A 27,645-nucleotide genomic window follows, 5' to 3' on the forward strand; every position below is an offset into this window, starting at 1 on the left:
AAAAGACTTCCACACTGAACTCTGAAGAGGCTAGACTACCACAGACAAGAAAAGCTTAAAGAGACTCACTGGGTTTAGACTTTCGCACATACAAGGACATCTATTATAAGTAGAAGTCCTCTGCTCTCCCACACTCAACATCTTAGACACTCCCTTAATTCTTGCTACAAAAGTTGTAGCAAATTATTTTTCAGAGACCAACATTTCTTTAGGAATTCACCCTGGGCCACTGTCTCCTTCATCCTGGATAAATAAAGCTTTCCTAGGAGGAATCCCCACTTGAGGCTGCCTATGTGGTGACACCAAAGTGAATAGACCCTCTGTTCTGTTCACATCATCTCTTCGCGGCCTTTGCCCACTTTGAGCTGGGTGGTTTCAGATTACTACTGAATCATAGAACTCTTTTTATTTCCTAGATACAAGTTCCTTACAATATAAGGGTCTTTCAAGTATCTTTTCTCATTTTATGGGTGTATTTTTGGATACTTTTCTTTAAAATTTAATAGCTTCAAATTTTGCTAAAATTCAGTTTAACTCTTTTTCCTTTTGCTGTCTGTGCTTGGATGTCTTAGAAGCCATTGCCTAATCCAAGGTTACATGAACTCGAGATCTAACACTTAATGATCTATTTTCAGTTAATTTGTGTATATACTGTGTAGTCTCTAAATTCATTCTTTGATATGTGGATATCCTTTCTGATTTTTTTCCCTTTACACATTCAAAATATATTTATTTTATTCATTTGGAAGAGATGTTCCATTTACTGATTTCACTCCCCAAATGAGCAAAACAGCCAGGGTGGACCAGGATCCTGGAATTCAACCGAGGTCTTCCAAGCAGGTAACAGGATTCCAGCACTTGAGCCATCATGTGCTGCTGCCCAAGGTGTGCACTGGAACAAGGAATTGGGTCAGCAGAGCCCAGGACTTGAACCCAGGCACTCTAGTATGAGATATAAGCATCCAAGATGGGTCTCAGCCACTGCACCAGATGCCTGCCTCTGCTGTTTTCAGTACCAGCCGCCTGCCTTAGATGTTTCTGCAGAGGCTGTGACATGGTTTATACAACTCTGAGCCTCTGTTTGCCCTGCTTGCTACCGTACGTGTGTGAGTGTGTGTGAACATTCCACGTTTTCGTGAAAGTTCAGAACACTTCTCAAGTTTGTTCTGACGTGTGTACTTAAATCAGAAGTGAAAATGAGGAGATTCCAATGTGGCTTTCTATACCACGTTTCTGTAACTAAAGCCATAAATGCCCGGCGTGCCTGCCTTTCCCAGTTTGCAGTAGATCGCACTGTCAGAGTTCTTCCTTCAGGCTGTGTGAAAACAGCCCCATTCCCAGCAATTCTTTCAGTTCTCAGGTTGCTAGTCATTGCCAGTCATTGCCTTGCTACTTACAGTGACAGCTATTACTAGGGTTTAAAAAGGGGGGAAAGAAAGTGGCTGTGCAACCTTCCTTTCCTCACTTGAGCCGCAGCCCTCTGTATCTGCCAGCTCAGCAGGCAGGTGAAAGCGAGAATTCATTACATTTCCCTCGGCTGGCCTCATGTTGCATTTTGAAGCATCTCTACCCCACATCCACACTCAAACAAACCTTCTCCTCTTTTCTCCTACTGCCAACTTTTCTCCTCTCAAACTCTGTGCTTCCGCTTTCTAAGAAGCCCTCAGAAATCCCCTTTTAAAGCACAAAGAGAAACGGCTGAAGTGGACCTGGGGATTAGCGAGTCCAAGCACTGCGTCTGACGGAGGATCTGTGAGGCATCACTGGGTCTGAGTCGAAGTTCAGCGCTTGGAACCTTATTTGGCTATTGCTGCTTTCAAAGCTCCAGCCGTTCTTCCAAACACTGGAGTTCTCGGCTACTTTTCAACATGATGTAAGTACCACAAGTACTTACATTGTCTTAGAGGTTGCGGGGGGGAGGGGGGCCTTGTAGATAAAAGTAAACGTTAGAATATACTAGAACTCTTGGGTGGAAGGAAACATTTAAGAAATGCACTCGAAGGTCTCACTTGATGAACTAGGGGGAAAAAATGCCAGTTTCATAGATTTGAGTCCGACTCCCCTTTCATCTTCAAAGCCAGCAAAAGTTTGAAACTACCTCCTAATCTCAATCTCCCCCCAGTAATATACGAGCGAGGGGCTGCCTTCCCCGACTTTGGACATTGCTCCAACAGAAACTGCTGCCATTTGAAAGCCAGGGAGATCTGTGCTGGAGCCGTATTCCAAGCATTTCCCATGTCAAGAAATGGGGCAGCTATTCACAGTGTTAGAGTTCTGCCCCCTCTCCGTCACAGAAGCGGGTTAAGGCTGTCACGGGGGTCAGAGCGGCAGGTGCCGTGGCTGCAGGTGCCGTGGCTGCAGGTGCCGTGGCTGCAGGTTGTTCGCAAAGTGATCCTCGCTGATGAGGAAAGAACTAGAAAGTAGACACGGAATGTTCCAGAGGGTGCCTGAGCCCAGACCGCTTCAACCACGGTGTCTGGAGGAAAGGGGACCTTCAGAAAGCACCCATGTATTTTGAGTCCTATAAGGCGTGCCGGAGCTCAGGTATTCATATGCCGTTCACAGCACCTTTGCTACGTCGGCCCCACCCCTCCACATGCCCCGGAATGTCCTTTGGTGAGTGTTGTGCCACTGCTCGTTTTTGCTGTCTCACAGTGATGCTTCCTTATCCATGTCCTGAAGTCTTTTGAGCAGAAGGTGGGAGAAATGAAAATGTGACTCTTAAAAGTGAGGCTTTCCTTCTGAAGATGTTCTTGTGGGATGGGCAGACCGCGGACAGTACTGTTGACCTGACAGATAGCGGTACAATTTCCATTTCCTCGGTGCCAGGGTGTTTGTGAATTTCCACACTACTAAACACAGAAAGAACCCCCCTAACGGCCTGGCCAAGGGCACAGGTGTGGCTTTCGCCACGGACCCCTGTAAATGCACACAGCGATGAGGCGATGCTGAGTGCAGTTCTGGGTGGTGACCAGACTCCAGGTGGCAGATGCGATGGTGCAATTCACAGAAAACAGGGACTCCAAGAACCCCGAGGTCGCAGCTTCTGGACATCAGCTGTATTTCTCCCGCTGCCCCCTGCCGCCCCAGGTATAATTCACTCTAGATTTTTACTGTTGCACAGAGTGCTTTTTTTTTTTCTTTTAACCCCAGAAAGGCATTTTCCATTTTACTAAAAATATTTTCCTGTTTCTTTTTTTTTAAAGATTTATTTTAATTTTTATTGGCAAGGTGGATATACAGAGAGGAGAGACAGAGAGCAAGATCTTCCATCCGATGATTCACTCCCCAAGTGAGCGCAACGGCCGGTGCTATGCCGATCCGAAGCCAGGAGCCTCTTCTGGGTCTCCCATGCAGGTGCAGGGTCCCAAAGCTTTGGGCCGTCCTCGACTGCTTTCCCGGGTCACAGGCAGGGAGCTGGAAGGGAAGCGGGGCTGCCGGGATAGAACCGGTGCCCATATGGGATCCAGGGCGTGCAAGGTGAGGACCTTAACCACTTGTGCCACCGCACCGGGCCCACCTGTTTGTATTTTTCAACACGATGTACAGAAACAGTTTCTCCTCTCTGGGTATCTGAAGGCATCCATTTCTCCATGAGGACGAGCTGTAACTCGAGTGGTTTCCCTGTTTCTCTGGTGCCAAACCTCTGGTATCTGACTAAACATCGCTGCGTTGGCTCCTTTATGGGTTCCAGGCCTCTGTGGAGCCTTGACCGTCCTTGCCCAGATGTGTTGATGAGCAAAACGGTTTTTTTTTTTTTTTTTGACTTGGCTTTTGTTCTGCCTGGTGGGTTTCCCCCTTGGGACTTGGTAAACTGGGATCTGGCGTCTCTTCTGAGCTTTCCGACCGGTATATTCTGAGCAGGGCACTGGCCCGGGAGGCAGTCTGGCCGGGTTTGTTGGTGAGGAGTGCCCTTGGGAGCGGGGAGCGGGACGGTGGGAGTCCAGGCAGCAAGAGGAAGGCGCTCGCCCACCCCTCAACAGTGTGACCCCGGTTCCGCCTGGCCAGCCCGGCTCCTTGGGAGGTGCAGCGAGGCACGAGTGCACGCAGATCGGACAGGCCCGGGATGCGGTTTCGGGGAGCGTCCTGCCTCGCCCGCTGCTCGCTCCCGGGCTCGGGCTGCCGAAGGGGTGAAGGCCTCGGAAAAGCCCCCTGCGCCCCCTCGGATCCCGTCGGGACCGCGACGTGCGCGCCTCGCCCCCCGGCCCCGCGTCTTCGCTTATTGTCGCGGGACGTTCACGGAGCCGGCTTGGGTGCTCACTTTAAAAAGTTTTCAAAGTCTCCCGACTCCTCTGCGCCGGCTCTCGGGCCACGGCGCCCCCTCGCCACCCCAGGACTTCGGGGAGCTCTGAGGAGGCAGCGGGAGGCCTTGGTTCCCCAAACCGGCCGCCCCGGGCATCCCTCGCGGCCGCTGCCCGGCGCCGAGCCCCCTTCCTCCCGCGGGCCGCCGGCGGCCGGAGGCGCGCCCCGCACTCCCCCTCCTCAGGACCCGCCGCCGAGAGCCCGGATGTTGGATTCCATCCCTGCGCCGGGTCCTTCTCTTCCATAAAAGGGCAGCGCTCGGCGGGGCTGAGATTGCCGCCGCCGCCACCGCAGGCGCCCCTCGCCGCTCCGCCTCCAGCCGGGACCCGGCGGCCCCCGCCTCGGGGAGGGCGCAGGAGAGGCCGGCCCGCCGGCTGTGCCCCCCTCCGGGCCGCTGCGCGGGGCGGGAGGAGCCGGAGGCGGCCGGGCCCAGCCCAAAGCGCAGGGGCGGAGCGCGCAGAGCGAGGCGGGGGGCCGCGGATCCGGGACTCCATTAGTGGGTCCGGCCGGGAGGCTGAGCTGAGTGGGCTGAGGGAGCGGGCCGCGGCCGCCGACGCCCCGCCAGACGCCGCCCCCCGCGCCTGTGGCCGGCGAACCCCGGGGCCGGGGAGCGCGAGGAGCGCGCGGTGAGGCGGGGGGCCGGGGCTGCCTTCCGAAGGGGAGCGCGGGTCGGGGCCGGGGAAGGTGCGGAGCCCGCGGGCGGCGTCTTCCCCGGGCGGCCGGGCGGCGGGCAGGTGACGCCCGCCGAGGTCCGCTAGGCGAGGGCGCTGCGGGCCGGGGCGGCTGAGCGTGCTTCGCAGCCCTCCCGAGTGGCCACGGAGAGGCTCCCCGCGCCCCCGACCTTCCCTCCTCCCCCGGGGACCAGCACGGTGGGCTCTGCCTTTCCTTTGGGGTGTAGGGGGCGGGGGGCGAGTGACGCCTAACGAGAGCCATTTCCTCCGCGCGCGCAGGAAGGAGCTATGGCTCTGGACGGGATAAGGATGCCAGATGGCTGCTACGCGGACGGGACGTGGGAGCTGAGCGTCCACGTGACGGACCTGAACCGGGATGTCACCCTCAGAGTGACCGGAGAGGTGCATATCGGAGGGGTGATGCTCAAGTTGGTGGAAAAGCTGGGTGAGTAGCTTCCCGCGGGGGCGTCGGGGGAGCGACTGGCGGGGTGGGGGAGGGGTGCGGCGGAGGAGGGAGGGAGAGAGGGGGAGGGGAGGGGCCGGTGTGGAAATGTTGGCGCCCCGTGGATGCTTAAAAACACGCACACGCGCACAGACGCGCACACAGCGTGGCGTCGGTCAGTATTGAAGCGACGCCGCTCCCTGGGCGTTTTGTTCCGCTGACTCTGAATTTTCGGGACGTGGTGCTTCAGCCCCCCTAAGTTAAGAGACTTCATTGCGTAGTTAGGAGTGGGGGCGGGGAGCTCCTTAATTTGCTTTCACCGACTTCACGTGCTAAGAGAAGTGGGCCGGGTCTGCAGGGCCGGGGTCCCGCGCGTGGGGCCTCGCCGCCCGCGGCTGTGCGCGTCGAATAGGCGGCCAGACAAAATCCACTTGAGAAAGCTGTCCCCCGGGCCGGCGTCGCTGGGAGGTGGCCCCTCCGCCTGGGCTGGGGCGGCGGCCTGCAAACTTGGAATCCCTACCCGGTGCTCCAGACCGAACTATTCCGAGCATTTGGTTTTACATTAACAAGCCAATGAAAGAACTGTTAAAAAGCCGCTAGGACACTGATGCGGAATTGACGGCCTTCCACCCTGGGTTGCGTGTTGGGCCGCGGTTTTAAGTAACGGGGCTTGTGACAGCATGCAGCTGCAGACAACCTTAGCCGCACGTTTTGTCGTGAATGAAACCGTTTTCAGCTGGAAGCCCCAACGCTCTCGACGGGGTTGTCATCAGAGGTTGGGGAAAGCTGTCTTCGTGCGCGCGAAATCCGTACCTTGGGCGTATAATGCACTTGGGCTAAGGCGGCGCGTTGCCTTGTCTTGAGTTGGTTTTTCGGTTTGAGTTTTGTTGTTGTCGGCTTGTTTTCTGGCCTTTTTTTTTTTTTTTTTAAAGTCACGCTGCGAAAGTATAGAGAAGCGTGTATTGATGAGGGAATGTGTTTCTTAGCTGCGGAATCTTGGATCCTTACCGTATAAACGTACAGAATTAGCGCCGTGGTGCAGTTGGCAAAATCAGGCAGGCTTCGCTGGGAGGGCCTGCCCTGTACCTTCTCAGAAATGTCCTTTCTGCCGTACAAAGTAGCCTCTGTTAGGGCTGCAGGCCTGGGGAGCTCGCCAGCCCCGCCCCCTTCCCAGGTACCCTTTCACTAGCAGACTTTTGCTGTGCTGTTTGTTTAACCAGTTTGCTATCTGTGAGTTAACCATTTTTTTTTTTATATAAGATCTCAGTAAATGAATTACTCTTTGCAAAATATTTAACTGTTTTTGCTTGGCCCTGGTATGGGATTATATAAGAACGAAAATATCAAATACAATGAATTGTTGCTACATTCTTTGAGAAGTGTTTGTCAGAGATTGCCTTCCGGGTGGTAAGTGGCCCTTAGTAATACATAGGGTTCAGTGAGGAGATATTTTTTTATGTTGTACAAATGCTGTTGAGCCCAGTGTGAAAGCCTAGTGGCTAAATCCTCACCTTCCATGTGCGAGGATCCCATAGGGGTGGCAGAACCAGCCACCCCACTTCCCATCGAGCTCACTGCTTGTGGCCTGGGAAAGCAGTTGAGGATGGTCCAAAGCCTTGGGACCCTGCACCTGCGTGGGAGACCCGGAAGAAACTCCTGGCTTTGAATTGGCTCAGCTCTAGCCATTTTGGCCAGTTGGAGAGTGAACTAATAGACGGAAGATCTTTCTCTGTCTCTCCTTCTTTCTGTAAATCTGACTTTCCAATGAAAATAAATAAAAACAAAACAAAAAATAAAAAGCTGCTGAAGGTGACTGAGACAGCTTATAGTTCTCGAAAGCCAGGCTTGAGCTAATGAATAAATAATGGTCTCTACTGTATTTTTGTTGCATTGATTGGAACCATTTATTACAGAATTGCAGTCATAAATAGAACTGTGGAGAATAAACTATTTGCCATCCGAATTGATGTCCATTTGGAGTGCTGCTTGTCTCACTGTCTCCGTGCTGGTGTCCCTTGCAGTTCTGCAGAGAGCGGTTGCAGGGTGGGAGTGCATTGCTCGAGGAAGCCTCGCCTCGCCTCGCGTGGGCTTCGTCCCTCCTCAGTCTCCACTTCCAGTGGGGCCTCCTGGCTTTGCTATTCGGTTACCCTAGAGTTAAATCATTTCTTGTTCCTGATTTTCACAGTGAGGTATTTTGAATGATAAGCTGTTGTGTTACTGTTACTGTTGTGTTACTATTTACTGGCAAGTAAATAGAGGAGAAATTCAAGAAGGCGGCATTTAAAACTCCACGAATCGGGAAATTCGGACTAGAAAAGAACTCCTGATTTTTTTTTTTTTAAAGTTGCCTAGAAATCAGAGACTCAAGCTGTGTCGGCGAAGGTGGTTAGGGTGACTGGATGGCTGTATGTCTGTGGTGGCTGACAGCTTGCAGGGTTCAGATAAGTGGAGATCTCCTCGGGACTGGGATGGTGCAGGCGCGTCTCAGGGTTGCCGTGATGCCGACTTGGCAGTCCCGCTGCTGCGGTAGGGCTGCGGGCACCCTCCCCTGTGTGCTGCCACCTGCCCGCCCCAGTGCTCCTCGGCCTTGCCCGAGGCTGGCGGAATGCTGAAGGCGTGGAGTTTGGAGGCTGTCTGCCCATTGCGGGAAAGTGGCAGTAGTTACTTCCCTGGAGTTGCTGGGTCCCAGCCTGAGCCCTCCCCTTGACACTGGTTCAGCTTTGTGTGCAGGTGTGCAAGTTTCTGGAAGGATGCTTCCGGGCCTCCGTTAGTCCTGGGAAAGCCTGGATCAGGTGTATGGCACGGTGGTGCAGTCTGGCTGCCAAGTGTCAGCCGTGCTGTCAGGCTGTAGTGTTCACCCCTGATGGGGACGTTTTAATTAAGCAAGGTGAAATGTCAGTGCTTCCTTGGTTTGTCAGCAGTATCTTAATTGGAGTTTATAAAGAATATATTTTACTAAGGTCCTGAACACATGCCTGAAGTTTATGATTTTAATTCAGAAATCTTAGACTAATTTAAATCACTGCGTAAAAAGCATTTTATAATATATATACATTTTTCTGAAGAGAAAGAGTAAGATTTATTTTTAAAGGCACAGTTATGGAGAGAAGGGGAGAAATGAATGATCTTCCATTTGCTGGTTCACTCCACAAATGGCCACAAAGGCCCAGACTGAAGCCAGAAGCTTCTTCCAGGTCTCCCATGTGGGAACAAGTGCCCAAGTGTGTAAGCCATCTGCTGCTTTCCCAGGTGTGTCAGAAGGGAGCTGGAAGTGGAACAGCTAGGACGTGAACTGCCCCGTATGGGATGCCGATGCTACAGGCAGTGCTTAATGCACTATGCTACAGGCTGGTCATGATGTATTAGTTAATCTTCTTAAAGAAAGGAGAGTATGCCTTGAAGTGAGCTTGTGGGAATTACGTCCTAATGTGCCTGTCTTCTCTGCATCTGTGACTCGGAGTAGGCTGGTAGCAGTCTCCCCATTGACCCCCTCGTGCTTATAGCTCAACCCTTAGTTCAGTCCTCAAGTAGCCACAGTGGCTGGGGCTAGGCCAGACTCAACCAGGAGTCTGGAACTCCCTGTGGAGGCCCTCCTGTGAATGTCCTGTGGATATGGGAGCCCATTCTGCTGTTTTTCCAGGTATAAAAGCTGGGAGCTGGTTTGGAGCTGGGACAGGTGTGGCTTTGAACCATGGGCGTTGTAGCGGGCAGCAGTGCCGGCCCCAGGGTCCAGTTTTGTGATGGGGAATTGTACTCCTCAGGCGTGTGGGTGTGGTTCAGTAGGTTAGACTGCTACTTTGGATCCGCACGTCCTGTCCAGTCTGAGAGACAGCTGGTGTTGCCTGGTGGTGGCTCAGTTCCTGCCACCCATGGTAACGGCCTGGATGACCAGGCCAGCCCTGGCAGTCACAGGCATCCCCTCCCTGCTGTGGTCTACCTTTCAAAACATTTGAGCAAGGAGGAGCTTAGTGAGAACTACCTTGTGTTCCCATCCCCCATGCAAGAAGGAAAATAGCAGTCATCCCGCCCTTCCCTTGCACGCACGCGCGCACACACACACACACACACACACACACACACACACTCTCTGCTGCACTGCAATAGAGAGCTGTTGAAGTATTGTTTCCATGAGATTTCTGAAACGCAGCGTACCAATGAGTGGATGATACTATTCCAGGGATTTGAAAAATGTTTCAACTCTGAGGATCTCGGCATTGAGACCTCTGCTTCGTGCGTTTTATAAGAGCATGTTTTTAACTCATTTATAAACGACACAGGAATGATATCTAATAGTTTCTTGGTACATGAATGTGGCTTTAGAAAAAACCATTTGTTTGCAGCATTTTAATTTAAATTATCTTACTAAAATAAAAACACTAATGCCATGGTATGCTTCTAAATGGCCTCCTTGAGGTAAATAGTCTGTTAGAAGGGTATGTTTATTTGGAAGACAAGGGAGACAAATCTGGTAGCTGGTACCTCCTGCAAGTGGCTGCAGCAGCTGGGGCTGCGTCAGGCTGGAGCCGGGAGCTCCGTCTGAATCGCCCACGTGGCTGAGCGGCTCGGTTACCTGGACACCATTTGCCGCTTGCTCTTGCTCATCAGTAGGAAGCGCGGTCAGAGCCAGAAGAGCCGAGACTCAAATTGGGATGCTTATGTCTGGTGTGGCAGTTTAACCAGTTGCTGTGCAATGCCAGTTCCAATAGTCTTTTATAAAAATGTCTGCTTTCTTGTACCGAAAAGGCAAAGTGACAGATCTGAGACCCCCTGGTTCTTGGATGCCCACAGCTGCCAGGGGCAGGCTGGGCTGAAGCCAGAAGCCTCGGACTGCCGCTGGGTGTCCCACATGGTCGGCTGCTGCCCTAGCAGTTGAGCCATCATTGGCTTCCTCCCTTCCTTTCTTCCCTTCGCTTCCATTGGCAGGAAGATGGATCCAAAGGGGAGGAATCAAACTGTCATTCTGATTTGGGATGTGGGCACCGCAAGCAGCTGTGTTAAGTACCGTGCCTTCACAGTTTTCCTTCCTGGCTGAGAAGCAGGCGTGCTGTTGAGTGTGGTTTGATCCATAAGGAGCATTTCCAGGTTTTGGAGGTAAGTTTAAGACCACCGTGAATATTTAAGTGCACATTTTGCTTTCTCTTGGGTACTTGGCGTAGGGAGAGGCAAGGCTGTCTGCATTCCTTTGTTGTTGGCTGTTCTATGAAGTGTTGGAATCCTGTAACTTTGATTTGAACTTCTCTAACGTTGAATGATATTGGGGAGCTTTTCATGTGTTTATCTGCTATCTTTCTGAGTCATGGTTTGATCCGTTCCATAAGAGCATTCCCAAGTTTTGGAGATAAGCTTAAGACCACCATGAATATTTAAGTGCACATTTTGCTTTCTCTTGGGTACTTGCGTAGGGAGCGAGCTTGCTGGACCGTGTCCTCAGGGTTGAAGCTACAGAGGAGACCAGTGCGCCAGGCACACGGCACTTGGCATTGCTCTCAGCGTTGGGTGGCAGTCCTTGTTGCCCCAGTCCTCCCTCCCTCCTGACACTGCATTCCTTTGTTGTTGGCTGTTTAACGTTGGCTGTTCTGTGGAGTGTTGGAATCCTGTGACTTTGATTTGAACTTCTCTAACGATGAATGATATTGGGTAGCTTTTCATGTGTTTATCTGCTATCTTACTGAGTCATACTTTAACTTAAAAATATGTAAAGTTTTTGATAAGATTAATTGTAATTTCATATCTGTGTAATAATGTTTTCAGTATGCTTAATAGAACATTCTGGGTAATGAATACAGCGCCTATAAAGTTCCCATGTTATTGATTGTAGATGAAGTTGTCTATTGGATAAGTGTTTTTCTGCTTATGTTTCTTAATGCAGTTCCTGGGTTCAGATTTAAGGATTTCACTAAATAAGGATTTGCTATTAAAACATTACTTGACTAAAGGAAATTAATGCTGTTGCCAGCGTTAAATTTCATGCAGAGTAATGACAAGTAGGAAGCACAAACTAAGGGCAGGACACCATGGCAGCCGTGGCTTCCCCATGGGCTGGCCGTGTCACTGATGCTGTGTGCAGGGATCTCCATGGTCCTTGGTTGTGGGGTTATGCTTCAGATCTAGTTGACACACACAATGCTCAGAATAGCCCTTCTAAATGGTGTGAGGAGGAGCAGCAGCAGCAGTGCAGTCTAGACAGGTTTAATGGTTTGTGAATTTTCCACTAGTACTGAGCTACAGGAGTAATAGTATTTATGAAAAACAGAATGTCCTTTATAAAGTGAAGCCCAATAGTGCTGTTTTATTCTGTACCAAATTAGGAATGTGTTTTAACTCCCTGTGCTTACCTTATTGTTAGTAATACTACAAATTTTATTCAGTGGGTTCACCCGTTCAGTGTGCTGGTTTAAGTCCTGCTTGGTCCACTTCCAGTCCAGCTCCTTATTTGCCTGGAAAAGCAATGGACAGTAATACTGCTGGCTGACCGCTCGGGCCTCTGTCAGCCATGTGGAAGGCAGGCTGGAGTTCCTGCTCTGGCCTTTGGCCTGGCCCAGGGCTGGCTGTCGGGAGCATGCAGGGAGTGAACCAGCACATGGAAGATCTGTCCGGTTTCCATCAGTCTTTTTTACTCTGCTTATTAAGTAAGTATATTTTTGTGTGAGTGTGAAGATGCTTTAGAAGCAGTGGATTTAATGCTTAAGTATATATGGTGGGGTGTTCAAAAAATTCAGGTAAATTATTTTGTAAGATGACATAACATTCATAGGTAGTTTTTCTGGCACCATTTTTTTTTGTTTGTTTTCGTTTTTTTATTTTAGGATTTACATATTTGTATTGGAAAGGTAGATTTACAGAGAGAAGGAGAGACGGAGAGAAAGATCTTCCATTTGCCAGTTCACTCCCCAAATGACCACAACGGCTGAGGCTGAGCTGATCCGAAGCCAGGAGCCAGGAGCTTCTTCTGGGTCTCCCACATGGGAGCAGGGTCCCAAGGCTTTGGACCATCCTCCACTGCTTTCCCAGGACATGAGCTGGATGGGAAGTGGGGCAGCCAAGACACGAACTAGTTAGTACCCATATGGGATGGTGGCACTTGCAGGCAGAGGATTAGCTAATTGAGCCTTTGCACTGGCCCACCAAAATTATTTAAAAATTTTGTTTTTTGTTAACTTTTTTTTTTAAAGATTTATTTTATTTTTATTGGAAAGGCAGATATACAGAAAGGAGAGACAGAGAGGAAGATCTTCCGTCCGATGATCCGATGATTCACTCCCCAAGTGACCGCGACGGCCGATGCTATACCAATCAGAAGCCAGGAGCCTCTTCTGGGTCTCCCACGTGGGTGCAGGGTCCCAAAGCTTTGGGCCGTCCTTGACTGCCTTCCCAGGCCACAGGCAGGGAGCTGGAAGGGAAGCGGGGCTGCTGGGATTAGAACCGGTGCCCATATGGGATCCCGGGCGTGCAAGGTGAGGACTTGTTAACTTTTTAAAAAAGGATTTATTTGATTTATTTGAAAGACTGCATTTTAGAGAAACAGGGAAAGAGAATGCTTATCTGCTGGGTCACTGACCACTCCAGCCACAGCTGGGTCAGATTGAAGCCAGGAGCTTCATTGGATCTCCCAAATGGTTTTAGGGACATAACACTAGGGCCGTTTTCCACTGCTTTCCGGGTTCATTAGCTGGGAGCTGGATCTGAAGTGGAGCAGTCAGGATTTGAGCCAGTGCCCCTGTAGGATGCCGGCCTCACAGATAGTGGCTTGCATCGCTAAGCTGCAATGCTGGCCTCTCCACAAATTTTTAATGTGCTTTCATATTAAGTTACTAACTGATAAAACAATATTTCTATATTATGTTTCAGTTAGATAATGCCGTTAGTAGGTAAGTTAGTCTAAGATGTAGCCCCTTATACATGACCTTGGAGAAGTTTTCACCTCCCCTGATGGTTTAGTCTTAACCTTTTTTGCAGTTAGGATATTAACTAAGTATAATATTAAAAAGCTCAACAGAGTCTCTGGTAATTAGTACAGTGAGTACACCAACAGGTCAATTAAATGGTATCTACACTTATCCTTCAGACACTTTGTAAGCCTAAGACAAAAATTTGGATTGGAACTTTAAGTATTCTAATTGTAACGTTTAACTGGCAACCCTATATTTCTTAATCTCTTGTTGAAAGTCTTTTGGAGACTTTTCCTGCCATTGAATTCTGTTGAATGGTTTTGAAGTCTCTGAATTATATCTAAGACCAGATTGAATGGGTTTGGATAGTAGATTAGCTGTATAAAAATTTGATAAGTTTTCTAACATCTCTGCAACTTTTGTTTCTTTGCATGGGGATAATAATGTGTATAGAGGTTGGTGGTGGTTTGAGAATTAAATAATGGGTCTGTGAAGAACGCACTAAGAATGCTTGTCAGCGTGGAGCGATTCCAGCAGCTGTTTATCGCGGATCCTATGGGATTTGAGACATCTCACTCTTAAATATCTCACCTTAGGAGTTTGGGGAATGCAAAGAGGAAGCTTAGAGTGAAACAGCATTCATATGTGCGCATGCCTGCAAAAGGATGATCCTGTGTCCTCAGGCTCTCTTTTTGATAGATTATAGAAGTAGTGAGGCCTGTGGAAATGAGAGGCACATGAACTTGACCTCAGGAGCAGTGGCAGCAGTGAACACTCCAGAGCCCAGTGTTAGAGGTCTAGTCTGTCACTGTGAACAGTTTGGTAGCAACAAAATGAGAACAGGGGATTGCTGGGTTGATAGTCTGCTTGAGAATGTGATGTAATTGGCACTTGAATATGGAAGATGATAAAAATTTAGAAGCATGAGCAATAGATGGCTGTATTTGAAGAAGACCAAGTTGAAAAGTTGGGAAGAAAGATTTCTAGGTTGGAGAGTGCAGTGTTCATGGTATATTATAGATAAGTTTGAAGCTGTAGGGGATAAACTTAGAAAAAATTCTTAAATATACTTTAAAAAAAGATTTATTTATGTTTAATTAATTCATTTTTAATGGAAAGGGGGATATACAGGGAGCAGGAGAGACAGAGAGGAAGATCTTCCATCCAATGATTCACTCCCCAAGTGGCCGCAACAGCTGGAGCTGCAGGGTTCCAAGGCTTTGAGCTGTCTTTGACTGTTTTTCTGGTCCTGAGCAGGGAGCTTGATGGGAAGTGGAGCTGCCAGGATTAGAACCGGCACCCATATTGGATGCCAGCACATGCAAGGAGAGGACTTTAGCCACTATGTTATCACGCAAGGCCCAACTTACTTACTTTTATTGGAAAGTCATATACACAGAGAGGAGGAGAGGCAGAGAGGAAGATCAGTTGGCTGGTTCACTCCCCTAGTAGCCAAAATGGCCAGAGCTGAGCCTCTTTGGAGCAAGGAGCTTCCTCCAGGTCTGCCATGCGAGTGCAGGGTCCCAAGGCTTTTGTTGTCCTCCATTGCTTTCCTAAGCCAAAAGCAGAGAGCTGGATGGGAAGTGGGGCTCCTGGGATTGGAAGCAGCACCCACAAGGGATCCTGGCATGTTTAAGGCAAGGACTTTAGCCACTAGGCTACAGTGCTGAGCCCTCTTAATGATTCATTATTCTTTCATTCAGTCATCTGCATAAAAGGCAGGGTGTCCAGTGCGGGAGAGAGACAAAGAGAAGTCGTTTCCTTAAATTGATTCTGTTAGATGATGACCACCGCCCGCCCGCCCGCCCGCTGGTGGAATAATATCAGCAAGTTGTTCAGAGTTGTGATGGAAGCTTTATTGGAAAATCCGCTCCTGGGCCCTCTTCGCGCAGAGGGGAAGGAAGAGGGAAGCAAAAAGGGCACATAAGATACGTGTGGAGGAGTTTTATACCCCTCTAGACACGTGGGCGGGCAAAGGGGCTGTCTGTGTCCCAACTATGTAAGGAATGTCCATTCAGGTGTGCCATTGGCCAACTGGAATCCCGCCAGGTCGGTGATGTAACTGGCTCCTGTGGCCCCTCCTGTTCCAGGCTGAAGCCTGGGAGACATGCCGGGCTTGTCTGGGAGACATGCCTGGGAGACATCTCCTGTGCCCTAGGTAGCCGTCAGTCTCATGCCCCAAATGCCGGTAAAGCCAGGGATAGGGCAGGCTGAAGGTAGGAAACTGACTCTCTTTGTCTTCCTTGTAGGAGGCAGGGGCCCAAGGACTTGAGCCATCATCTGTTCCTTTAGGGTGCCTTAGCAGGGAGCTGGATTGGAAGTGGAGGTGCCAAAATTCAAGTGTGTTATCAGAAATGCCTGGTGGGTTCTTTCCTCAGTTTAGTATAGAAGTAAAAAGCCAGGCATCTGTTGCAAAAGGAAAAGTTTATTTGCAAAAGGACCAGGTGAGCAGTGAAGGGAATAGCAAGGGGAAGCACCTCTGGAGAGAAAGCTGGGAGGTGGGGTGCCTCTCGAAAGGGGAGGGAGAGAGAGACACCAAAGGTTTGAGGAAGGGTCTTGGGATTTTAAGCATTCCCTGACCCCTCCTTGTTGGGCGGGGAACCTACAGGTAAGATGTTCCCCATTGGTGGTCTCTTAATCAGTTAGGAAATGGGTGGGCAATGCTGGTGCTGCCCACCTGAAGGTGTGGCCAAGACCTCAGCAGGCCTGGATGGTCTCAACGTGGGACTCAAACTGTCATACTGCCTGGGAATGCAGGTGTCTCCTGCCACTAAGGCTGCCTCTTGGTGTTTTCAGTGAGAATGTGCTGAATGGCAGGGACTGGACATGACGTATCCCCGAGGTGAACAAAATGGACTCATTTTTGACTGAATTTACCAGCTCTTCATTACTGTAAGAAAATGCCTAAAACAGGCCACCAGTGAAGGAAAGGGACATTTTCCTTACACTTTTTGAGGTGTAAGTCCAAATGGTATGGCACAGGCTTTGACAATAGCCCTCCTTGGCTGCCGTGAACACGTCGAGGTGAGAGCTTGTATGTGTTTGTGGTCCTTCTCCTTTGCCCCATAGAGCCATCAGGATCCAGCCATGGGGCATCATTCTGCAAATCTGATCTAATTACCCAAAGCCCCATCCTTAAACACCAAATGGCTACGTCCTTCTCTCTTTAGGGCCATGAACGAAAGACTTTGGGACTAAACTCCACCAGGACCATAGCGTTCACTCACATTCAACTTGCAGTCCTAGCAAAGGGTAATCTTTTAAAGTAGCAATTACTTGTGATGTTTTACAAAAATGAAGAATTAAAACCAAGGACAAGTGAAATTGTAGCAAAAAAAAAAATGAAATACTGTAAATGAAATTTGAATTAATCGTAAGTGGAATTTTCAAACAAAAGCCCATCATGGGAATATGGCTTTCCTTGCCTTTAGAGGGACACTGTAAATGCAGCCAAGGAATTTAGTGAAGGTGAACTTGACCTAAATGAGGAAAATTGTGTGGCAAAAAGGATGAAGATGTTCCAGAGGAAGTGGTGTTTCTAAATTGGATATTAAAGTAGCTCTCAGAGGCGTATTATAACATTCAGAGTGCACTGGGTAACATCTTGAAAGTTGATCTACACTTAGAAAGAATGACTTCGCCAGGGCGTAAACAGACCTTGCTTCCCATAGATTATATTATATAGGACAGAGGCATACATTATTTAAGATACTCTCAATAAGTTTTTACAGACACTTCTCACTGTTTTTAATTTTTAAATTATGGTCAGTTTACCGACAGTTTGAGTGTGTCCCCATTTCTATCAGTGCGCTTATAATCTATGGAGAGTGCTGACATTTTGTGCATACCTGTGGGACAGTTAGTTTTCAGTGAATTGTGAGGAGGCTTTACATGTTCCCTTGCACTGTAGCTTTTTTTCTTTTTTTCTTGATTCCATGTGCCAGACTCTGGCTCTGCCTTTTAGATACAGAATGAATACAATAATTCAAGACCCGTCATCTGATAGGAAAGGTGGTTGCATAGAACTGAATAATGTGTGGCTTTTTCTTTTAGCGTGCTAGGGGTGTGCTTAGCTGCTTCAGGAAGAGGGCCAGTGGATTCAGAGGTGATCATGCTTGAGCTGGGTCTTCTGTTGGGTTTTGTCGAAGTGATAAAGGGAGAAAGGAAAGGTGCCCGAGCACAGAGACCAGAGACACCAATTTGCATCATCAGCAGTTTGCATTCTGGGCCTTGAATCAGTGGGTAGAAGGTTTCTCTCTGTGTCTTTTTAAAATATGTCAAAATAAGTCAACGTTTAAAAAATTTTTGGCTTTACACATTAATATATGTGCTCCTCAGCTATGTAGATAGTTAAACCATATCTTTTCAGATTTTATGGTCTGTGGTTACCATTACAAATCAGAGACATACTTAATATAAATATTCCTCTTTATTTTTTCTCTGAATGAATGTTAAGTGGTGTTTGTGTGGTGTTGGCCAGCTCGTGGGCAGGGCCCTTCCTCCTGGGAGCAGCGCTTCCCAGGGTCAGGTCCTGCAGCGTCAGGTGACACAGACAGCTCATGTTCTGAGTGAGTGTTGAATGGGTGGGCTTCTTGCTAATGGGTGCCAGGGCATTCTAAGATGTGAACAGAATGGATCCTCTGGGACAGTGGCCAGGGCTATCCACCTGTGCCTTGGTGTGTGGGAGGGCTTTTGTCTGATGCTAGTATTTAGAGATGGGCGAGGATCAGGCTTTAAGGATGGAGCCGCCATGGCTCTCGGAGGCTCCGCCAGAAGAGGCACGCAGTCCGGAGACGCACACCCTGTCAGGAGGTGCTGTGGCCCCAAGAACCCCTCACCAGGACCTTGTGCTTCCAGAACCGAGCCAGAGTAACTCGGGTCACCTACCTTGGGTATATCCTTATGGTAATAAAAAGTTGCCCAATAGAATACATGGAGGGTAAATTCTGTTATATGTTAATAAATTGATATTCTCATACAGAGGATAGTATCAGAATAGAAATGGTAGTGTTCTTTTCACTTGAAAGGCAGAGTTACAGAGGAACTTTCCCTCCTCTGGTTTGCTCCCCACATGGCCTCTTTGACTGTAATTGGGATCATCTGAGGTCAGGCACTGGAGCCTTCTCTGGATCTGCTACGTGGATGCAGGGGCACGAGGACCTGAGCCATCCTCCGCTGCCTTCGCGGCCGCTAGCAGGGAGCTGCAAGGGAAGTGGAGCAGCTGGAACATGAACCAGCACCCACATGGGATGCCAGTGCTGCAGGCGGAGGCTGGACCTAGGGCACCAAGGCGCCAGCCTGAGAAACGATAGCTGGATGGATTATTTCAGTCTAGCCCTGGAGACCCAAAGGAAGTGGCTGTGTCTCACAGTAGCAATCTGTGCCTGAGGGCAGAGCCTCGACACCCAAAACCGGTTTCTACACCAGGCTTGTCATGCTGCCCGGCTGCTTAGCGGACGGACCAGTTAGATATGTGTGAGAGCTGGCTTCTGTGGTGTCACCTCTGCCTCTGACAAGACTGAACATCCTGGTTCCTTTATCCTTAGGAACAATTCCAACTTGATTGGTTTTTAATGTGAATATTCACTTTTTAAAAAAAGATTTATTTGCTTTTAATTGGAAAGTTAGATTTACAGGGGAAAGACAAACTAAGTATAGTAAAATGGGTGATTTTGAAATTATAATTTGTTAGATTTCTTTCTAGAATTTTTCCGTTGGCTGTATTTCTTTTCCTTGAGGAATGCCTGCGATCTGTGTCACTGTAGTCTTCTGTGTCAGGTCATTTGGCTCAGGGCTTTTTTTGTTTTCTTTTAAAATTTATCTTATTTATTTTTATTGCCAAGCCAGATAAACAGTGGGAAAGAGACAGTGAGGAAGATCTTCCGTCCATTGATTTGCTCTCCAAGTGACTACAACAGCCAGAGCTGAGCTGAACCAAAGCCAGGAGCCAGGAGTCTCTTCCGGGTCTCCCACGCAGGTGCAGGGTTGCACGGCTTTGGGCCGTCCTCCATTGTTTCCCCCGGCCACAAGCAGGGAGCTGGGTGGGAAGTGGGGCTGCCAGGATTAGAGTCAGAGTCTGTATGGGATCCCGGCACAGCAAGGTGAGGACTTCAATGCTAGGCTACCACACTGGGCCATTTTTCTTAAGATATACTCATTAATTTGAAAGATAATATAATAGAAGGGGGAGCTTACTCCTCCGGCTTACTCCTTAAATGACCATTAGAGCTGGAGCTAGGCCGATCAGGAGTCAGGAGCTTTTTCTGGGTTTCCCATGTGGGTGCAGAGGCCCAAGCACTTGGCCCATCCTCTGCTGCTTTCCCAGACGCATTAGCAGGGAGCTGGGGGGAGTGGGGCAACCGAGACCTAAACCAGCAACTGTAAAGATGCAGGTGCAGTTGCTTTACAGTGTGCTCCCTCCCCAAGAGCCCCGGGCTTATTTAGCCCACAGTACTGAAGGTTGCAGGACTGAGCACCAGTCTCACAGGGCTCCGGTGAGGACCCCATGCTGCCCTTGACAGGAGTCTGTGCAGCTGGAACTGAAACCAGGACCATCTGGGATGCTGGTGCTGTTGCACAGCCCGGCAGGTACTAATCAAACAAAGGGAAGGAGCACTGTAGTCTTGACATTGTGGTGTCTCTCAACTCTCTCTTATGGCTGGGTGACCCTGCAAGACTTGATATTTCTAGTGTTTTAGCCCTTTTTGTATGTCCAGCTCATCTTTAGCAAATTCATGCAAAATGGAATTAAAAGTTAAAATTTTTTTTTTGATTAGTAAGGTTTTAGGAATACTTGTATGGTTTGTTTCATAATGCTTTTTCTTTCTTTTTGTTAAAGACTTATTTGTTGTTATTGAAAAGGTAGATTTACAGGGAGAAGGAGAGAGAGAAAGATCTTCAATCTGCTAGTTCACTCCCCATGTGGCCACAAAGGCCAGAACTGAGCAGATCAGAAGCCAAGAACATGTTCTGGCTCTCCCATATGGGTTCAAGTTTCCAAGGCTTTGTGCCATTCTTTGTTGCTTTCCCAGGCCATAAGCAAGGAGCCAGATGGGAAGTGGAGCAGCTGGGACACGAACTGGTGCCCATATGGGGTGCCAGCACATGAAGGTGAAGAATTAGTCAATTGAGCCATTGCATCAGCCCTGTTTTAATATTCATTTTCCACGAACTTCCTGAAAACCTGTGGTATTGCTCATAAATACCTCTGTTGTTCCCTATTAGAGCTGTGAAGGATAATCAGTAGAGTTTTATTGTGAATGTGAAATCTATAAAATCTAAACTTTCTTCTGAATAACTTTTATCTTGGTTGGTTATGGAATGTTACTGAAGAATGCCACCTCTGAAGTCATGCTAATCTGGATTTAAATCCTGACTCTTCTGGATTAGCTTTGTGATCCTTGTCCAAGTTGTAGAACTTCTCTCTCCTTTTTTTTTTTTTTTTGGTATAAATACAGAATGCAATAACATTTACCTTTAAAAAGTTTTTATGAGACTATATGAAATGTCTGGGACATACTAAGTGTCCATTAACAAATCTTAGTTGCATTCATTCCATGATCAAGCTAGGAGCTGCAGCTTTGCTGTGTCTCCCAGCTGTCTTCGCTTTTCGCAGTGTCGTCAAGACCCGTGATTCCAGCTTCCACATGCCCTTCAGTTTTTCTCTTCACTTTCTGTCTTGTCAGACCACACTTTTCAGAATAGTGCAGTAAATTTCCTGCTCCCAGACTCCGCCCCCAACCTGTTTTAAATTCATTTGAGAGTTACAGGGACATACAAACACAGAGAGAGAGAGAGACTGACTGACCGACTGACCGACCGATCGATCAACCTACTTTCAGTGTACTGGTTGATTCTCCAAATAGCCACAATGAGTGGGGCTGAGCCGGGCCGCGCCAGGGCCCCAGTACTGGGGCTGTCTTCTGATGCTTTTCCTTGTGCATTAGCAAGGAGCTGAATCACAGTGGGGAGCTGGGTCTCCAACCTGTCCTCATCCCAGATGGTGGTTCGACCTGCTGTGTCATAATCCCAATCCCAGACTTTCCCTTTATAATTCTTGGGGAAGGAGGGAGAAACAGATTTTCTGTCTATTCATTTACTAACCCAAATGTTGGCAATCCCAAATGTCCATGTCTGAGTCAGCCCGAAACCAGGAGCCAGGAAGTGCATCCTGGTCTCCCAGATGAATAATTGTCCAAGTGTTTGGTTCTTCTGCCTGCCACCTTTCTAGCTGAGCACATGAGTAGGGAGCTGGGTTGGAAGTGGAGCAGCTGGACTTGAATGAGCACTTCAGTGCAGATCAATCCACTGCTCCACAACACTGGCTCCCATCGTCATTGTTGGTAAAACAGCCTGAGACCCTCCATGTGCACAGGAGAGCTTGACCGCTTTCAGCTTTCAGCTTTAAAGACCTAGAAGCGCTGCTGCTTCAGAACCTGAGCTTTCATGTCTTAAATTGATTGGTGCATCTGTAGTGTTGTTGATCTTTCATTTTCTCAGCTCGTTTTCATTCTCATTTGGAGTATAAATGTCTCCCAAGTGGAAAGTCTTATTGTTTTATTTCATTTTGTCACTTTGTGCCTGAAAGTTTATTATATTGACTATATTCTTGAAGAGTAGTATTCCTTATCCATTTGCTTCCACTTTTTGAGAGGCTAACTCAAGAGGAACGAATAGAAGGCACATCCTGAAAGAAAAGTTAGGGTACTGGGGCAGCCCTGCAATCTGTAGCTCGACTTGAAAGAGGAGTTGAGAGTAAGTCATTCATGAGAAAAAAGATGATGTGGTTGAGTGCTGAGATCATTGTCCTTTACGTTCCAAGACTTGTCACAGTGGTATAGCAGTCCTGCTGCTGAGAGTTTACCTAGAAAATCTTGAATATGATGAGTCAGTTAGCTGCTCCACCACACTTCTAGCAGCACTGTTTATAGTTGCCTAAAATGTGGAGTCAGCCAAAGTACCCGTCATCAGATGAATAGATAAGTAAAATGTGGTATGTATATAATGGAATATTAGCTATAAAGAATGAAATTATGTTGGAGGCAAAATGAATGCAACTAGAAAAAATCATGTTGAGTGATAAAAGTTAGACCCAGAATGACAAATATGGCCTGTTCACCCCTGTATGTGGAAGCTATTTTTTTTAAAGGCGGTAGAAATGTCTGTGTAAGTATTGCTGCAAATACAGTTTTATAAAACTTGGTTTTAGGGCCCGGCATGGTGGCGCAAGTGGTTAAGGTCCTCCCCTTGCATGCCCGGGATCCCATATGGGTGCCGGTTCTATCCCGGCAGCCCCACTTCCCTTCCAGCTCCCTGCCTGTGGCCCGGGAAAGCAGTCGAGGATGGCCCAAAGCTTTGGGACCCTGCACCCGCGTGGGAGACTCAGAAGAGGCTCCTGGCTTCTGATTGGCTTAGTATTGGCCTTTGCGCTCACTTGGGGAGTGAATCATCGAACGGAAGATTTTCCTCTCTGTCTCTCCTCTCTGTATATCTGCCTTTCCAATAAAAAAATAATAAAAATAAATCTTTAAAAAAAAAACTTGGTTTTATATTTTTGTCAAACCAGCAGTTAAGAATGTTATATTTGGGCCAGTGCAATGGCCTAGCCACTAAATCCTCACCTTGTGTGCACCGGAATCCCATATGGATACTGGTTTGTGTCCTTGCTGCTCCACTTCCCATCTAGCTTCCTGCTGTGGCCTGGGAAAGCAGTGGAGAACAGCCCAAAGCCTTGGTACTCTATACTCAAGTAGGAGACCCATAAAAAGCTCCTGGCTTCAAATTGGCTTGGCTCTGGCTGTTGTGCCATTTGAGAAGTGACCCAGCAAATGGAAGATTTTTGTTTCTCCTTCTCTCTCTATATCTGCCTTTCAATAAAAATAAATATATCTTAAAAAATAATAATGTTACATTAGGAAAGGACCAGTACGGTGATACAGGAAGCTGATCCTCCACCCTGTGACACCAGCATCTCCCATGGGCACTGGTTCCTGGACTGACTGCTCCCCACCCACTAACCAGCTTTCTGCTTATAGCCTGGGAAAGCAGCAGGGGGTGTCCCAAGTTCTTGGGTTCCTGTGCCCACATGAGAGATCAGGAAAAAGCTCCAGCTTTCGTTCAGCTCATCTCTGGCCACTGTGCCTATCTGGGGAGTAAACCAGCAGATGTTGTTTTTCTGTCTCTTTGCTGCTCCACAATTCTTTCAGGTAGAAATGAATAAATCTTCGTAAAAGTTACATTATAATCTGTAATTACTTTAAATGTCACTGTATATGGATGCAATTGGCATTTTCCTATTTGCCTTTTTATAGTCATTGTTTGTATTCCCACTACAGTGAGATTTTTTTTACTTTTTACTTGTTGAACTTTTTTTTGGTAAAAAAGTATTGCCTTTTTACTGTAATGTAAAATTATGCTATCTCAAAATAAAAAAAAGTGGGGGCACAAGGAGAAAGGACAACATGTTCTTAGAATTGTATTTACAAGTCAACATGGAATCTGTTAAGTGAGTTGAAAAATTCAGCAATCATTAGAAGATAGTATTAAGGGGTCATTTAAAATTGATTTTAACATTAACTTTTTTTAAAAAAATTTTTATTGGAAAGGCAAGATTTATGGAGAGAAGGAGAGGCAGAAAAATCTTCCATTACTAGTTCACTCCCCAAATGGCCATTTACGGTAAGAGTGGAACCAATCCGGAACTGGGAGCTTCTTCACGGTCTCTCGAATGGGTGCATGGTCCCAAGGTTTTTGGGCCATCCTCCACTGCATTGCAGGCCACAAGCAGGAAGCTGGATGATAAATAACGCAGCTGAGACATGAACCAATGCCCATACGGTATTGGATCCTGGTGCTTGCAGGGGCAAGATTGGCTACTTGAGCCATTGCACCAGCTGCTAAACGCTAATTTTATTTTGTCTTAATACATTATAGACAGTCTCATTATAAACGTTAGAAAATTTGCCTATTAAGTGGTTATTTGTCATTAGCTTAAAAGGGAAAGAAATGCTTACTAAGGCAACAAGTTGAGCTGGGAAAGAGGAAGTAGTTCATTCCTAGATTTTATGCAAAGGTTCCATATTTAATAGGCAGCCTTTGTCTTTCTCAGCGGCTTAGCTCCAGCATTCTCTTTCTTACTTTGCATTGCAGACTCTGCTGGGACTTTGCCAGCAGTCATTCTGTATCAGGTTGAAGCATTTGACATAAATTGAATAAAAAGCCTTCTGATGATAAGAATAGTGTATTATGACCAGTAATATACTTTGATTATATTTGATTGGTTGCCTTATAGTCTGATTTTGGACCTAATTATTATTTACAGCGTTTCTTTGTGGTGAACCTGAATTCTAAAGTTAAAAATCAACTTTTGAAATGTAACTATTTTGTACAGTTGATATTGAGCTAAAGAATTCATTGTTTTATTGTGATTTTTGAAGTTGTTAAGGGGAAAGAGAGAAACAGAGATCGCGCATTGGCTGGCTCAGTCTCCCGATGAATGTCCAGCACTGGGCCAGGAGCCAGCAGCTTCATCCCGGTCCCCCCAGGCACTGGAGCCACCTTAGCCTTGTCCCTGACTGCGCCTTTAGATGAGTGCTGTCTCAATTCACTGAAAGTGACTAGTGGGTGCTACGACACACCAGAGACAAAATGGTGAGGGATGTCAGCTTATTAGGGGAAATCACAGTCTTAAGTAGTATTAGAAAAGGGGGAGGGTAGAACATTGACATTGTAAGTAGCTGTCACAGGTCACTTTGCTTAGGCGGGCTGGAAGCTGAACATCTGGCCACAGGCAGGTAGGCCTTGACTCAGAGAATACAGAAGCTAGCACCTAGGCCAACAGCTAAGCCTTGGGTCATACTCACCAAGCAGGAGATGGGTTACATATCGGGAAGTCCTAGCCCAGCTAGTCCAAGGACAAAGACGACAGACTGGGGTGCGGCCCACTGCTCTCATTGCATGCCCAGTGAATAGGCCTGGTTAGAATCTCAGCCAAGACTATTACCAGGGGCTCCCCAGGGACACAATGTGCCATGTGCCTAGGCCTCCCACACGGGCTAAGAGAGATCCAGGGGCGATCATCGGAGTGGTCATTTTAGATAGGGAGTTAAGAAAAGCTTCTCTTGGAATATGGAATTTAAGCTGAAATTGGAAGGATGGGAGGGAATTAGACGTTTCAAGAGGGGAACAGTATGAACAGGGGCACTGTAAGAGCTCACGGACTAGGCAGTTCTTAGAACTAAGACAAAAGCCACTGAGGAAGAGTCAGCACAGGGAGAATTTACAGGGTAGACAGGCTGTGTTGTATCAGGCTTTATAGACAGTAATAAAGCATTTGGATTTTAGTTGGATCCATCTGGAAGCTGTTGAAAAGAATTTTCAGCAGAGGAGTGACAAGAAGTGCTGAATAGACCGCTCTGGCCGCTCTGCGGAAAGTGCTGCACGGAGCTGAGGAGGACCGTTTGGGAGGCTGCCGTAACTGCCAGTGGAGGAAAGGGTGGTGGGCTGAAACATGGCAGTGATACGGGGAAATGAAAGGGAGGTTTGTGGAAGTGGAATTGACAGGGCTTGCTTCTACGTATCAGGAAAGAGAAACAGTAGTTATACACCTGTCATTGTAAGCAGAAAGTTAGGCTAGAAATTAGAGACGTAAGTATGTGGATGTGAAAGCTGTAGCAGTGGATGAGTTGCCTGCAGAGTTTTCGCACTGGATTGCTACAAGATGGGAAGAACCAAGAGAATGTCAGTGCTGGGATGGTTTTAGATGGGAAGAAACGTTCCTCTCTTCGTAGTACAAAGAAGCCTGTCTAAGTCTAAATTCAAGAAGGTTGTATATCAGGTTGGAGTGAAAGTGGAACTTGTGTGTCTGATGGCTGCTGTGGTTTTTGTTGTTTTCTGCAGTGAAGCACATTGTTGTCTGTTGAGGCCAGAGGATTCTCAGAAAATGAAGAGAGTTTATAAGATTAACATTATAGTGATAGATAGAAGGCACAGTAATTGGTCAGGAGTGTCTGGAACCTGTTCATGGTGAATTTAGGGTAACTGTCTTACTGTCTGGCTGTGAAATGAAATGAGTGCCTAGGTCAGTGGAAGCCATGGCCTGTGGAGGGTCCTCTGCGGGCTGCTTCCGGCTTCGCAGCATTGTTCCCGGTACAGCAGGGCTGGCTGTTAGTGTTCCTTAGAATTGGTAAAGACAGTGTAACCTCTGAATATGGCAGTGGTTATATTAACTTACTGGAATACAAAAGGATCCTAAAACAAAAGGAAGCAGCAAAAAGTAACAGTATTCCTATTAGCATAATATATGTAAATATGCGTGCCTCCACCCCACCCCACATCTCGTGGGGGTCAGCATTTGGCACAGCAGGTGCTTGGGACACCTGCCTTGCCTGTCAGGTATTGGTTCAAGTGGGAACTGCTCTGCTCCCCATCCAGCTTCCTGCTGCTCTGCAGCCCGGGAGGCAGCAGGTGTTTCCAGTGGTTGAGTCCTCTATCCACGTGGGAAACCTAGGCTGAATTCTGGGCTCCTGGCTTAGGCCTGGTCCAGACCTGGCTGCAAAAAATGACAAGCACCCAAAGTTTCCATGTATTTACATGTCAAAATGAAGTGTGTTTTCAAAGATGATATAATGTGAACTTTGTTTCCAGTTATGGAAGTTTGAGAATGCTGAACAAACTTTGCATTTCTCTTATGATGAATGGATGCTTTAAAAATGAGTACCTGAGACGTTGGGAAATAGTAAGTCATGTCACCTAACAAAAGTAACATCTAATCATATCTCCCTTCCATCGTAGTAATAAAAGATTTTTTTAAAGATTTTATTTTATTTTATTGCAAAGTCAGAGATATACAGAGAAGAGAGACAGAAAGTAAGATCTTCCATCCACTGATTCACTCCCGAAGCGGCTGCAACAGCTGGAGCTGAGCCGAACCGAAGCCGGGAACCTGGAGCCTCTTCCTGGTTTCCCACGCGGGTGCAGGGTCCCAAGGCTTTGGGCTGTCCTAAACTACTTTCCCAGGCTGGAAGCTGGAAGCAGGGCTGGTGGGATTAGAACCAGCGCTCATGTGGAATCCCAGCATGCAGCAAGGTGAGGACTTTAGCTGCTAGGCTATAGTCCTGGGTCCAAAAGGTTTTTTTTAAGAGAAACTTCTAAAGTTTGATTTACTTGAAAGACAGAGGGAGAGACTTTTTTTTTTCCATCAGCTGGTTCACTTGTTGAATGCTCACACTAGCAAGGACTGGTCTTGGTCAGACCCAAGAGCGAGGAGCTGCGTCTGGTCTCCCATGTTGGTTGGTGGAGGATGGCCGCTAATCACTGGGGTAATCCTTTACTGCCTTCCAGG

At 47.7% G+C, this 27,645-nt stretch overlaps 1 protein-coding gene across 3 annotated transcripts in view; it reads left to right on the plus strand.

The window, feature by feature from the left end:
- Positions 1-1,832: 1,832 nt before the first annotated feature.
- Positions 1,833-27,645, plus strand: part of LOC121168166 (fermitin family homolog 2) — an 88,020-nt gene continuing 62,207 nt past the window's right edge. For 2 of the 3 annotated variants that reach the window (XM_040998000.1, XM_040998001.1), the window contains exons 1-2: positions 4,836-4,928; positions 5,253-5,418. In XM_040998000.1, the coding sequence (XP_040853934.1) occupies positions 5,262-5,418 (157 nt within the window). In that variant the 5' untranslated portion in view covers positions 4,836-4,928; positions 5,253-5,261. Of the gene's footprint in view, positions 1,874-4,835; positions 4,929-5,252; positions 5,419-27,645 lie in introns of those variants that run through there. The other variant, XM_040998002.1, reaches the window with a different exon arrangement.

The sequence above is a fragment of the Ochotona curzoniae genome, unplaced genomic scaffold (genome assembly GCF_017591425.1).
Source record: "Ochotona curzoniae isolate NIBS_2020 unplaced genomic scaffold, NIBS_Ocur_1.0 patch71, whole genome shotgun sequence".
Taxonomy (NCBI): domain Eukaryota; kingdom Metazoa; phylum Chordata; class Mammalia; order Lagomorpha; family Ochotonidae; genus Ochotona; species Ochotona curzoniae.